Source organism: Centrocercus urophasianus, unplaced genomic scaffold (assembly GCF_019232065.1).
Source record: "Centrocercus urophasianus isolate 14NV4802_14NV808 unplaced genomic scaffold, USGS_Curo_1.0 seq_43, whole genome shotgun sequence".
Classification (NCBI taxonomy): Eukaryota; Metazoa; Chordata; class Aves; order Galliformes; family Phasianidae; genus Centrocercus; species Centrocercus urophasianus.
The window spans coordinates 1,509,392-1,522,976 of NW_024885011.1; the positions used below are offsets into that span (position 1 = coordinate 1,509,392).

At 58.3% G+C, this 13,585-nt stretch overlaps 1 protein-coding gene across 1 annotated transcript; it reads right to left on the reverse strand.

Moving 5' to 3' along the window:
* Window positions 1–4,332: 4,332 nt before the first annotated feature.
* On the reverse strand, window positions 4,333–6,642 carry CUNH1orf216 (chromosome unknown C1orf216 homolog). Its single transcript, XM_042834072.1, has 2 exons — window positions 6,622–6,642; window positions 4,333–5,759 (listed from the first exon to the last, which is right to left on the reverse strand). The coding sequence occupies exon 2, from the start codon at window positions 5,743–5,745 to the stop codon at window positions 5,032–5,034; it is 714 nt and encodes a 237-aa protein (XP_042690006.1). The 5' UTR covers window positions 5,746–5,759; window positions 6,622–6,642; the 3' UTR covers window positions 4,333–5,031.
* Between the last annotated feature and the right edge of the window lie 6,943 nt (window positions 6,643–13,585).

Sequence of the window (13,585 nt, forward strand, 5' to 3'; positions counted from 1 at the left end):
CCAAGGAGAAGAATAGGGAAGGGGATTCCTCAATCTGTTCTTGGACTCACAGCAGTCATCCCCGTGTCTAAAGCCGGGAGGGTGAGGGAAGCCCATTGCTGTGCCCGAGGCCCCAGCTAAGAGCCACAGAGCTGATGAATGCTTTCCTGACAGACACAGCACTCAGGAACGGAGGGCTGGTGGAGAACACATGGAGTGAGGTTCTCTGGCCCGCGCCGCGCGAGATGTCAGATGGGATTATCACAACGCTCCCTTCTGGCCCCGCGATCGATGAGCTCAGAAGTGGGGTTGGCTGGGAAACAACAACAGTTTCATCAAACATTCAACGTTTCAAAATTTGGGTTCCTTCCAGGCCACGTCCGTGCGGTGCCCTCTGGGTTCACTTCCAAGGAGAGCCGTGTCCCCGGGTGCCGCCCATCCCGTGCTCAGTGCTCCAGTGCCACACATCAGCCTCACGCAGGACCACCCCAATGCCTTCAGCTTCCTCCCTGACTTTGCAGCCCCTCCTGGCTGTGCCCGGCGGCTCTTGCTGTCACATCACGTTGTTTGCTCCACCTGTGGACCTGCCCAAATCCTGCAGACATCCCGCAGGCAGCACTGGGTGCAGGAGGGGGATGTGAGTGTGGGGACGCCGAGCTCAGTGCGGGTCACTCAGAGTGGCTCAGCCATGGGGAGAGGTGGTGTGAGGGGAGGGGGGAGCAAAATCCCAGCTGGATTTCCAAGTCATTTCCCAAACCTTGTGGTCAGCACCTCCCTCCTCATCATCGCCACCACATTTTGGGATGTTTCAATGCTTTTTGGGCAACTTGAACCCTTCACCCAACCCCAGCCTTCCCCCCCCCCCCCCTTCTTCCCCCAGCTCTGAATTCCCCCTCCATTTCTTCTCCTCCCCCTCCCCCTGCCTCCTCAGCTGCCTGCTGAATGAAGGATGGGTTTTTAAGCCTTTTTTACCCCCAAGGCCTGCAGCTCTGGCTCGCTGCTATCGCTGGGATAAATGCAGCTTTTCGGCCCAGAGCAGCACCACGTCCCCCCCCCGTGCTGGGTTATCAATCCCTGCTCAGCATCGCCAGCGCCGGGCTGGGTCCTCTCCACTGGGAGCCCTCTTCTTCCCCTCTGGCCACGAGAAAGACCATCGTGCCTTAATTCCGAGCAGTATCACCACCAAACAGACTCAGCCCCGATGCTGTTGGCTTCTCTTAATTCGTCTTTGTATTCTGCAGTTGGTTTTTTCTTTTTTTTTTCCCCCCATGAATTTTTAAAAAGTTTCCAGCTCTTTCTGCCAGGCTGTGGTGGGTTGGGTTTGTGTGGGGTTCGCCGAGCGCAGCCCCGATGTGTGGGATGTGAAAATGAGCATCCATGGAGTGTAAAAAGCCACCGTGCTGGATGGTGGGGAGTGGAATGAAGTGAGCAGAGCCATCAATGGACTCAGTAAATGCATTCATCTCTTCTTTGCTCCATCCTTGGCAGGAGCTGGAGGCTGCCTTCACCTTGCCCAAAGCACAGGGAGAAGGAGGCAGGATGGGGTGAAGGGGTGACAGGGCCCAAAGAGGAAACACAGACGCAGCCCATGAGCTCAGGGTGACCGCTTCAGTTTGGAGCTGAGCACAAACAGCTGGGAATCCACCTCCACCCGGCCCAGCCAGAGCCTTCCCTTCCACCTGCCCCATCCCGGGAGCAGATCAGCCCTTTGCATTGGGCACGCAGCCCTGGGGATGCCCCCCTTCCCCACCAAAGGAACCGCAGAGCTCTGCATGAGCACCACGCCAGGGCTGCGGGAGTTGGGGGCTGTCTGTGCGGAACCCTCGTTTCCAAGCCCTCAATCAAATGCTCACGGACAGCCAGAGTCGTGGCAATGGGGTTATTTTCCCCTCCGAGGAATGAAGGGCAGAACGGAGGCTGCTGGGACTCAGCGCCGTGCTTTCAGGGCTCAGGATATTTCAGCGCTGATGCTTAAAACCACGAAGGTGTTCCCTGCAGCCAGACAGCCGCTGCATCGCAGAGGGAACGCGCTATGAAATAATGATGTACAACTGGCCTTGAGGCACTCTTTGCAGCTTGATTGGCCTCGATGGCAGAAGAATAACCGAGAGTTTATTGCTTCTCTCCCAGTGATCTTTACTCCCAGCTGTTTTCCTGGGGAGGGCCTGGTTCCGTTCCCCATCTGAGCCACCTCCTCACCCCTTCCCTGCACCCCAGGTTGGACAGAACGCACAGCTCCCAGCACCCCAGCACTCTGCAGTGCCTGAAAGTGGATTTCTGCTTGCTCAAAGCCCCGGTCTGCAGAAACGGGGCAAGGAATGGGGCAAAAGAAGTAGGAAAAAGGGGCAGGAGAAGTGCTGCCATGCAGAAGCCCTTGGTGACCCCCCCACCTCCCGGCACGCTTTGCAGAGGGGAGAGGTTGAGTTGCTGCAGTTGATTTCTTTCCCCCCTTTTCTTTCGAGGAGCAGTGCTGCAAATAGCCTGATTTATAAGATTTCTCTATCATTAAAATGTAAATGAAAACAGACACGAAAACAATCTGAATTTCCAGCCGAGTTGCTCTTGCTTAATATTCTACCCTGAAGGGGGATGTGCGGAAGCAACAACATTTCAAAGGGAATCATTAAAGAAGGCAGCTCAGGCTGGGTCCCCATCAGATATGGGCCGGGATGGGAGCCCGTCCTGTTGGACTGCACCCCTGCAGAGGGGCATGGAGGGCAGGGGTGGCCCCAGCTGCTTTGCTGCAGTGCTGCACCGCACGTGTTGTGCAGCGTGCTGCACGTGGGAGCCGCAGCCGTCGTGTGAACCCACCCAGCAGCACCACGACTTCCCTGTCCTCAACGCACTGCGGGGGTTTGGAGGATGCATGGAGGGGTTTTGCAGCTCCTGCTGGTTGGGCAACGCAGGGAGGGGAAAACCCCAATCCTTCCCAAATTTGCTTGCATGTGGAGCAATCAGCATCGCCGCTGCTTTGTTCTGAAGGGTTCCAATGGTGAGGTGAAACACCTTCCTCCCTACACACCTGACGTTTCTGTAATGCTCTTATTTTAATGTAAAAAAAGACAACTATTGCCAGAGCTCACTTTGTGCCATCAGGTCAGCCCCAGCTACAGGGATTCAATGTGGCAATAAGGTAAACAGGCAGAGAAGACCTTCCAAACAGGGCCCTGTCTGCTGCACGTGGCAATCTGGGCTCTCACATCCTGGGCTTTGCAGATCATTTTGGGAACGTGGCTGTACGTGAGCCCAGCTGCCCTTCACTGCCCCACATCCCGATGGCATCACTCCATCCTCAGTGGTTCCAAACCTGGAGCAGCTCCAGAGAGACCCCGAGAGCCCCCACATCCATCTGCAGCCCGTGATGCATGGAGGGACGGGAATCCCTGGGGATGCAGGAATACCCATGAGATCCCCGTCCCGGCACCGGAGCCACACGGAGCTGCGGTCCCACAGGATGCAGAGCTGGGACACGGCTCCCCACTGGACACCAACGGGTTTCTGTGCCTTTGTTTTCCCAAATCTCGGGGCTGGGGATGGGCAGCTCAGGATGGGGAGGGCTCCAAGAGCAGCGCCGGGGGCACCGGGCTGGGAGAAGCCTCTGTGCCAGCAGAGCGCAGCCACCGCTTTGATCCGCGCCCACAGTTATTCTTTCATTTCTTGAGCAAATAATCAGGATTTTCACAATATTTACCTTGGATGTAAAGATTTGTGTCATGCTTCCGACCAAGACAAACAGAGGAGCCGGGTGGGGGAAGGGGCTCTGGCAGCACCGAGGCTGCATCCATCGCACCCCCTGCAGGGACATCAACGCACCCCCAGGCACAGCGAGGGGCTTCCGCTGCTCCTTGTGCTGCTCTGGATGGAAGGGCCTCCACCGGCCCTGCTGTGCCCTTCCCTGCTGCTCCCCAGCCCTGTGCCGTGGAAGGGGCTCTGCTCCTCGAGTTCCCACAGCTCCGCAGGAAGGGGGAGAAGGGTGAAGGAAGGTTCAAAGGGCTTTTTCTCATTTCTGCTTGATCTCCGCGAGGCCCCAGGCGCGGTCACCCCGGGGTCAGCGCTCAGGTGCTCCTATCTCCATCCCATCAGCACGCAGCACGGAGCTGGGCGATGGGGGCTGCAGCCCACGGTGGCTGCAGGAGGGCATAGGGAATAAAGGAAGAACCCAGTGGTGCTCTGCTGCTCTCAGGGCAGCACCTCCAGGCTCCATCACTGCCCGTGGCAGGAAGGGAAGCGCTGCGTGGCTTCCTGGGGGGATGGGGCACAGCCCACTGCCCACTGCTCCATCACAGCAGCAGCTTCAATGATCACTGCAGAAAGCACAGCACGCAAACACAGCATCTCCTTTTGAATCTCTATTTAAGAAGGGCCGTCCTTCACACTTCCCACGCAGCCCCCACTGGATAAAACAGACATTAGGGGAAAAAAAAAACAAACAACCAGTCTCTTTGCTTTAAGACAACAAAATGATGCAAAGAGCACAGCTTTGCAAGCAGCTCTGTGGCCATGCATGGTTCTAACACGGCTCCCCCAGCATGCAGATGTGCATCTACACGACCTGGTCGATAAAACACAGAAATAAATCTAAATCAACTCTCCTCTAACACTGAACTGTGAAATAAGCGTGCTGGGTTTGGGGCTGATGATGTTTATGTGCATTTCTGAGCATTCTGAAGTCACTTTTCAGAGTGATTCTCTCTCACTGGACTTAGTGCGTGAGTGCAGCTCCTATGAGCTGTGCCACAGCTGGGCCCAGCGCTGGGGACAACCCAGGGCACCGTGCCACAATGCGCAGCAGGACGGCGCTGGGAGCTGCAGGTCACTGCAGGGCGATGCTGCACACATCGGGTGTGGGAGCAGCGAGGGCGAGGAGGAGGAGGAAGGCATTAAAGCTCTGTGGTTATTGGGATGGGTGAGCACCACGTGGGGCTGGGGCTGCCACAGAGCCCGTGCACCAACATCACCATCACAGTCAGGGCTCAGCCCCGATGGGGGTGGAGAGCTGGGGGGAAGCAGAACGGGACTCCGAGTGCAGAACGCTGATGGAAGGAGCGCAGCTCAGGGGCTGGGGGCAGCAGTGGGGCACGGCGCTCCGTGCTGCATGCAGCGGATCAGCTCCTTGCGGTTGTCCAGGATGGTGTCGAAGCTCTCCTGCAGGCGGTCCTGCTGCTCCAGCACCTTCTGCTGCAGGCCGTGGATCCAACGCAGCAAGGCCAGGCGGCGGTACATCACCAGCTGCACGTGGTGCTTCTCCTTCTCCCGCTCCTTGAAGCGCTCCTTCTCCTGCAGCTGCTGCACCGCCTCTGCCAGCGCCGGGAACAGGGGCTCCGGGGGGGGCTCGGGCACCTCCGGCGGGTCCCCGGGGGGATCCCAGGCGCCGCCGCAGGCGCTGTCGGGGCTGTCGATGCTGAGCGAGCTGCTGGTGTAGCCGATATCCTCCGCCGGGGATCCGCCCGCCTCCCCCTCCCCGACCTCCGCTCCCTCGGGGGGGCTGCGCTCGCCCTGCTGGGGGTCGCACGCCGCGCTCGAAGCGACGTCCCCCATCCCGCCTTGAGCCATCTGTCTCTGTGCTAACAGCAGCAGATTATCGGAGGGATTTGCAGTGTTTTCACCCCCCCCGCCAGCCCGGCTCCAGTTCTGGTTGCTGTCGCACTCATCGTCCCCCGCGAAGTTGCAGTTGGAGTCGGGGTTGCGTTGCAGGGACCCTGAAAAAGCTGTGCCCAATGCGGGGCCCCCCGGGAACGGGGCGTCGGGGGGGCAGAGGGCGAACATCTCGGCGGTGCTGCCTGCAAGGGAGACGTGGGGCTGAGCGCACACTGCGGCACTGCATCAAAGGGGGGAGCCGGGTTTGCAGGGACAAGGGGGTTTGGGGTGCTTGGGAGATTTGGGCATCCCGGGGGCGGCACGGGAGCGGCTGCAGCATCCTCCTCCCTCACTTGCCCCTACAGATGGAGGCAGAAGGGCTCTCCTTGCCCTAAAGGCTCTTCCCTGCTGTCTGCTGTTGCCCGAAGCGGCGCCCAACGGCACCGGGAGCGGACGGGACAGAGAGGGGAAGGAGAACAACGTGCTTCTCTCCGGAGCATCAGCACGGGGAGCGCTCCCAGCACTCACAAGAATCACGTGAAGGATCCCCGTGATCGCCTGCGGAGCGCCGCGCTGTGAGCGCACGGATCGGCCCGGGGGGCGGCACGGAGGTGGGCCGGGGGTCCCTTAGGGCAGCGCTGCGGCACAGAGCGCTGCAATTACAGAACAGCCGGAGCTGCGGAGGGCCCAAGGAGACCCCGAGCCCAATTCCCGGCCCTACGCGGCACCTCCCAACTCCGCGTCTGGAAGCGCTCCCCGAGCCCCCTCAGCTCCGTGCCGGTGCGGGATGACCCCGTCCCACCGCCTCAGCGCTGCACCGCATCGCGCACCGACGCACGGAGACGGGCAGTGCGGGGCCGACCCGCAGCCGGGGGCTCCCGAAGGCCGCGCGTTCCGCTGCCCATCCCCGGCGATGTGCGGGGCCGAGCTCGGGGATGCGCGCCGCGGGGTTGAGGATGCGCGCACGGATCGGGGCTGCGGGAACCGGCGCTGAGCCCCCCCCCCATTTCTCCCCTTCCTCCGGGATGGAGCTCCGCCCCGCTCAGCAACGCCGCCCGCACTCACCGGGGCCGTTCGCAGCTTCGCCGCCGGTGGGAGCGGAAGCGTTTCCACGCGGGGAGGTGCCACGGAGCCGCACTTCCGAGCGAAGCCGCGGTCCCCGCCGCCGTGGGCAGAGAGAGGGCGGCGGCTGCGGGGAGGGACCCGCGAGGGCGGCGGTGCGCGGCGGGCAGCGGCAGCAGCATCACCCGGGAAGGGACGGGGTTGGGGTTGGGGCCGTCGGGACGGGGGTCGAGGCGTCCGTGGGATCCTAACGGGACCTTCGCGGTCCTCCCCCACCCCCTGCAGGGAGCCGTCAGTCTGCGGCATCAAACGGGGGAGCACAGGGGAAGTCACACGGAGCCCCGCAGGCGGTCTGTGGATAATGAGGCTCTGTGGGGTTGGGGTGCTGCGGGCAGACGTTCTGCCGAGGTATTGAGAAGGTTGGGAGTGGGGGAATTGCACTGCTGTGGGTTAAATCTGATCTGCTGACTCCCAGAAGGCCGATAGATCTGCGCTGCTCCGGCCGCAAAGAAACCCCATAAGGACCGAGATGGGCTGTGGGGCCCATTTCTCCCTGCACAGCATGAGGTGAAAAACTCAACATTCCCATCCCAAAAGGAAAAGCAGAAACCGGCCCAGAGCTTCTGCTGATGAACAGGAAAGGAAGAAGTGGGGCTGGAAGGGAAGAAGTGGGGCAGGCAGTGGGCTGCACTGTGCTGTGAGCCACATTTGTGTCAGCAGACATTCAGGGGAATCAAAACAAAGCCAAAGCAAAGCAGAATATTCTCAAGGAGGAAATTGGGCCTGGCTTAGGGACCTTCTCCTGCAATGGGGTTGAAAGAGGCTGAGCTGAAGCTGTTCCATCCCAGATTTAGGTTTTGGGGTCAGTGGGTGCCTGCTCCACTCGGGGCCTTTCCCCAATGCTGGCACCCACGCAGCTGGGATCGTTGCTGGAATCCCAAAGGAAAATCACCATTTTCTGTCTCGTTTGGTTTGGGTTTGCATCAGTGCAGCTCCCCCAGCCCCGGATTATCTGCATCTGATTGAGACCAGAGCAGATTTGCTGTTTGCAATGAAAACAACACACACGCACTGAGCGCTCAACCCTCCCTTCTGCCTGGATTCCACCCCAGCTGCACAGAGCCAACTGTGCACTGCATTCGGTGGTGACCTCACTGTGTGCCACATCCAACCCCATGGCCTGGCAGCAAAACCACTGGGAGAGGTGCTGAGCAGTGCTGGGGGGCAGCGGCGGGACCCCCGTGCCATGGCCATGGTGTCACCTGGAGCTCCTGGCACAGGGACCTGGGGAGTGGGGACACTGCTGGAGGGGGCAGGAGAGAAGCGAGGGCTCGGGGCAGGGGGAGCTTAGTGGTGGATTTCAGATCCATCTTCCCCTCCTCTTCCCCCACGTTGTTCCAGAAATAAATTAAAAGCTCTCCCTTCAGGAAATTAAAAACTATTGAAAAAGACCAAGAGCAGGATCCGATGGGCTGGGATTTCGGGATGGGATGTCCTGGATGAGATGTAGGCCGTGCACGGCAGGGTGTAGGGGGAGAAGGGCACGGGGTGAACCCCAGAGTGGCTCCAGAAGTCCCTAAATCAGATTTCACCCAACCCCTGGCTCCTGGCTCCATGCATTGCCCCACACAGGACCGGGCTGCCGCCTGCGGTGTGTGATCGCTGCATGTCTGTGTGCCTGGTGTGCACTGCATGCTCTCTCCTGATCTCCTGGGCCAGGAGAGCAGCAGGCGGTGGTGCACGGGGAGCAGGGGGAGGTGTGGGCTGGAATCTGCAGCACCAGAAGGAAATGAAATGTGGTTTGGGGGAGATCTCCATATTCTTCCCATTGATTCCCATCTCCTGCGGCGATGGCCATGGGAGGACATGCCGTGCCTCAGGGGTGAGGTGAGCGTGGCTGGGGGCAACCAGGGCCTTTGTGGGGTCACCACCCACCTCGGGGTCCCCCGGATGGAGACGGCCCTGGGGAACCCGTCCTGAAAGAGTTAAAAGCAAACTGTTACAATAGCAACAACAACAAAAGAAAATACAGAAGAAAAAAGAAAAAAAAAAAAGGGCCCTGAACCACATGCGACCCAACCTCCCCAGCGGCTCATCTGAATTTAATAACAGAGGGGGGAAATCTCCCTCAAAGCTCTCAGAGAAATTAAAGTAAACAGCGTGCTGACCTCCAGCTCGCACTGCCCCAATGGCACCAGGGGTTGGGGGGGGTGGGGGTGGCTTCTGGGGGACGGGGGGGTTCCTGTCCTCTCCTCCATCTCTGCTTTCATAACGCACACAGGTTGGGTTTGTGGGGACGCTGCCAGGACAGCAGAGGGGTTTCTGTGGCAGCTCTGTCCGCTCCTTGGCTACAGAAGGGGAACTCAGGCCCCGGCTCCACCCTTCCCATCAGAGCAGGACCCAAACATCACCATTTCCTCTGGGCCTGTGAATCACTAATACGTTCCAGACAGAAAGCTCCGATGAGGAAATTGTTTGGGAAATTGAAGGGAAGTGGGAGGGACGGGCGGCCACTGCAGCTCCGCTGTCACCTCTGTGTGCTGTGGGCACATCCTGGTCCCCAAAGGGCAGCACACAGGGATGGCTGCAGCCCCGACCCAGGAGCTGTTATCCCACAGGCCCAGAAAACAGCCTGCTGCCTGTGCCAGGCTGATGCTGGCTGCCCAGCAGCGCTGGATCCATCCGTGCCGATTTGGGGACAGCGATCACCCTGCCCTTCTTTCCCCCTTTGATCACCATCCATCCCCAGGATGTTCCCGACAGTCCCTGGTGACCCCCGGGCTGCTTCCTGAAATAGAAAGGTTCCACATTTGGACCTCATCATGCAGAAAACTTCAGGATTTGGAAATTTCGCTCTTGGAAGCCAATCTGATACATTCCATAAATGCTTTAATTTATCCCTTTGTCACAACATTCAATAAAGGGTTTGGATCCGGCCGCCCTGTTTTGATTAATCACCGTAACCAATTCTAAGCTGCAGGAGCTGCACCAGGTTGTGTTGGTGGAAATTAAAAGGTTTGATTGCACACGATCAGAGCTTTCTGATGCGCAAACCGCGCTGGCGGAGAGCTTTGAACAAATCCCAATCAGAAGGGTTTTTTTTCTTCTCAGCTCCCCCTTCACCTGCAAGTGCTCAGTTCGCATCCCTTCCTCTCCCTGTCCTTTTCCTGCACAGGAATGACCAGGGGCACACAGATGGGAAGAAGAAAGTCACAAGTGCACCAGGATCCCCTGTAGGGCCGCATCCAGCACGGTGCTCCCAGTGCCCTGTGGGGTCCGTTGCCATTTTGGGTCACAGCAAAATGGATCTCCTGGCTGGAAGAGCTCCGCGTGGGTGAAACTCCTTCTGCTACCAGAGGTTATCATCCTCGTACAGGAACCAACAATATCCTCTCGTTGAGACACTAATTTGAACAATCTGTGCCGGCCGGGGGAGGAAGGGCAAACAGCTTGGGAGCCTTTGGAAAACCCGAGTAGGAGCCAAAGGGAGAGGGGAAATAAAACCCTGCAGCACTGCAGAGCGCTGGGCTGGGTGCTGGGAAGCCCTCGGCCGTGGGCTGCAAGCAGTGGTGGGAGCCGTTCCAGGGCAGGGACAGATGGGTGCTGTGTGGCACAGGGATGTTCTCATCTCAGCCCACGCTGGGGCTGTGCTGGAGAAGAGCTCTGTCTGCAGGTGTGAGCGCTTTGCTGATGGGGAAATGACCTTTCCTGCTTGGGGTTGCCATCCCCACGTGGCTGGAGGAGCACCCATCACCTTCCAGCCTGTACCACGGGGCGCCAGCAGTGGCAGTGTGCCGCTGAGAGCTCCAGCAGCCCAGCACCACGGGGTCACTGAGGTCAGAAAAGCCCTCTCAGACCCCCAGGTCCAACCCCAGCCCACCCCACCGTGCCCACGCGTCCCCCAGGGCCACATCCCCGCGTTCCCTCCAGGGATGGTGACCCCCTCCACCTCGTGCTGATCCCGGCCAGTGAACCCCACAGGGCTGACAGCGCTCTATTTGCTCTCACCGCGCACTCACGATGAATATTCACACCTGCATGGGACGAGTGAGAGCGTTCCCCAGCGGGGATTTCCATCGGAGCACCGTCTAATTGATTACGTGGCAATGGCTCCTGGTGGGAAGGGAAGCCCCCTCTCTGCTCTGGGTGAATTAATTGAGCTTGTGCCGCTCGTCGCTGTGCTCAATTAATCTCGTTAAAGTGATACCGTTTCGACTCGGTGTCTGACACAAAGAGGTACCCGGGGGGGGGGGGGGGGGGGGGGTCCTTGTGACAGCGATGGGTTAACAGCGGGACGATGGGGGCTCGGCCAGGACAGCCCCACCGTGCTGCCGTCCTGCTTTTTGGGTCGTCCCCAACCCAGACAAAGCAGAGCAGCCCCCCCCCCAGCAGCTGGCACGGGGACGTAATCCCACAAAGTCCCACTCCGGGGGGACCCGGGGTTGGGGAGGGAGAGGGGGGGGGGGTCGGATCGCCGCCCGCTGCCCCGTTTATCCCCGCTATTGACCGCCTAAACAGTTCTTTGGTGATTACAATGTAAATATAGCTTTTCATGGAGTAAAGGCCTTTTATGGGATCCCCACACACTTAACCACTTAACCCCGGCGACAAAAAGAGCAGTGAATGAGCTGTTTGGAGGCTGCTCGTGCAGAAAAGCGGGCCCTGAATAGGATTTGGGGATCTCTGTGTATCAATTGCTATGCTCCGGGGGCCGTCAATGGGGCTTTTGGCGTTCGAGCATGTGCCAAGGGGGTTTGCGTGGATGGGGATGGAGGGTCCAAGAGAAGGGGAAAAAAAAAAAAATAGGAAGGAAAAAAGCAGCTGCTTCTCTTTAATAAAACAATGATTTATTCATAGCGACTCGGGAAGGGGGGGACAAGGGGGAGTGCCAAAGCAGCGCCTGCTCTGTGCCTGCCCAGGGAATGGGGGTGTAGGGACCCCGTGTGCCCCCCAGCCCTGCAAGATGTGCCCCCCCGAGCATCCTGCAGCTGGGCAGCACCCCACAGCATGGGGCCGGGCAGCAGGAGCGAAGGAAGGAAAGGAAAACTGCTTTTCTAAGCTGGTATTTAATTGTGAAAGGGTGGGGGGAGTTCAAAGCCCTCCTTCAGCCTCAATGTAAAATAGGAATGTGGAAATACTACTATTAATATCAGCCATTAATTATACTTTCTGCACGGAAATCTGTCTCAAGTGACCCGGGGGGCTGGAAATTAGGGACACAGCAAGGCTCCAGGCATCAGGGAACCTTCCTCGGGGGCTTCTCCCCATTAATTACCACCTGGAACAGCCAAAGGCCTCCAGCACCTCCGTGGGCACTGCGGGTTTGGGGCAGGAGGACGTCGCCCTGCCAGGGCACCTGGGGCTGCTCCTCCATCACCACCCGCACGAACACCATCAGCTATTGGGAATCAATGGGGCACTGCAGGGGGAGCAGTGCAGAGAGTTGCACGAAAACAGCCTTGAGGAGCAGGGGAAAAATATGAGCTTAAAACTGAAGTTAATCTCTTGCAAAGCGGCACGGTTTGCTTCTCGCCCCTGTGCCACGCAAAGCAATCCTGTACATCGCTTTCTTTCAGTACAGCTGGCTCAGATTTCTGCTGTATGGAGGAGCATTGCTAGAGTTGGCCATAAGCTGTGCTTCTGGGTGATACAAGAGCAAATAACCTGCCAGGAGTGAACATCTGTCCAGGCTGAGCACACACCGTGTTAGCATTAGTACTAATGACCGATAGTTGGCAGAGAACAAGTTTTGCTTTGCAGCTCACCCAATAAAGGCAGCCCTGCTCCCCAAGGCTTGGGGGTATTTCACAGGGAGCCCCACAACCCCCAGTTCAGCTGCCCTTCAGCCCCTGTTTTTCCTCTCACCCCAGCACACTGCATTCCCCAACGTCTTCAATCCTGACTCCACGTCAGACTGGAGCCAGTGCTGCCCTCTTCCTATTTCTGCTGCTCTGTTTTCCGTGCCTCCTTTTCTAAGGGGGAAAACCTGAAGGAAAAGAGAGGGATGCTGAACACAGAGCACATCACGAGCCTGTTCCGAAACCAAACACAAGCAAAAGGCATTTCCCTGGGCCCAGAGCTGTGCTCCATTCATCTCTCCTGGAGAACGGGTGCAGCCACCAACAAGGGTTAAAAGCCAGCAAGGGCTGCTCCAAAGCCATCCCTGTCCACATGTGAGTGGTGCCTGGGGCTCTTTCTGCTCTTCCTGCCCTTTAATCCTCACACTGGCTCTGGGACAGCTGATGGGGGATCTGGGGCAGCTGAGGTTCGGCTTGTGTGCTCAGCACCCACCACACACACAGCCTCTCTTCAGGTGTCCACTCTGACATCGTTTTTCACACGTTGGAAATACAGATGATTTTAGCCCGGGTCCATCTGGCTTCCCAAATAACCTGTCTGTTTGATAAATAACATAAATTAAATTAGACAAGACAAACAGTTTTTTCACTCTCTTCCTTTCGGTCTCTTGGCTAAAAGAGGAAAAGAAGACATGATGCAGTGAGTGCCTGGAGCCCCACGGAGCTGCACAGCAACAAAGGCAGTGATTACAAACGTGTCTGCAATGTTAACCTTTAGTGCAGGGCTGTTCCTTCCCTTTGATCTTAAGTTCTGTTTTAGTTTCTTTCCCTCTGTTCAGGTTCCTCACAGCCCCAGCAGGCAGTGCTGTGCCCAGCACCCAGTGCAGGGGTCGCACTGGAAGGCGCAGCTCACACAGCTCCTTATTGAGGATGAAAACCATGCATGCCAGCAAGAGCTGGCTCACACACAAAGACAAAAACACATCTCAAATCTCAGCCACGACTGCTAGGAACGAGCCCAAGATACAATCAGATGGGAAAAGCAAGGATCCGAGCAGCAGGAGCAATTCCTGCAGGCTCAGGGTGCTCCTGAGAGACGGTTCTGCCCTTGGCTGCCCTGCCTATGGCTGTGGGCTTCTCCTTCCCACCCCTCTGCCCTTCATTCCCAC

Bases quoted from the DNA above. Each gene is read 5' to 3' on its own strand.
- CUNH1orf216 (XM_042834072.1), bottom strand. From the start codon at position 5,745: ATGTTCGCCCTCTGCCCCCCCGACGCCCCGTTCCCGGGGGGCCCCGCA.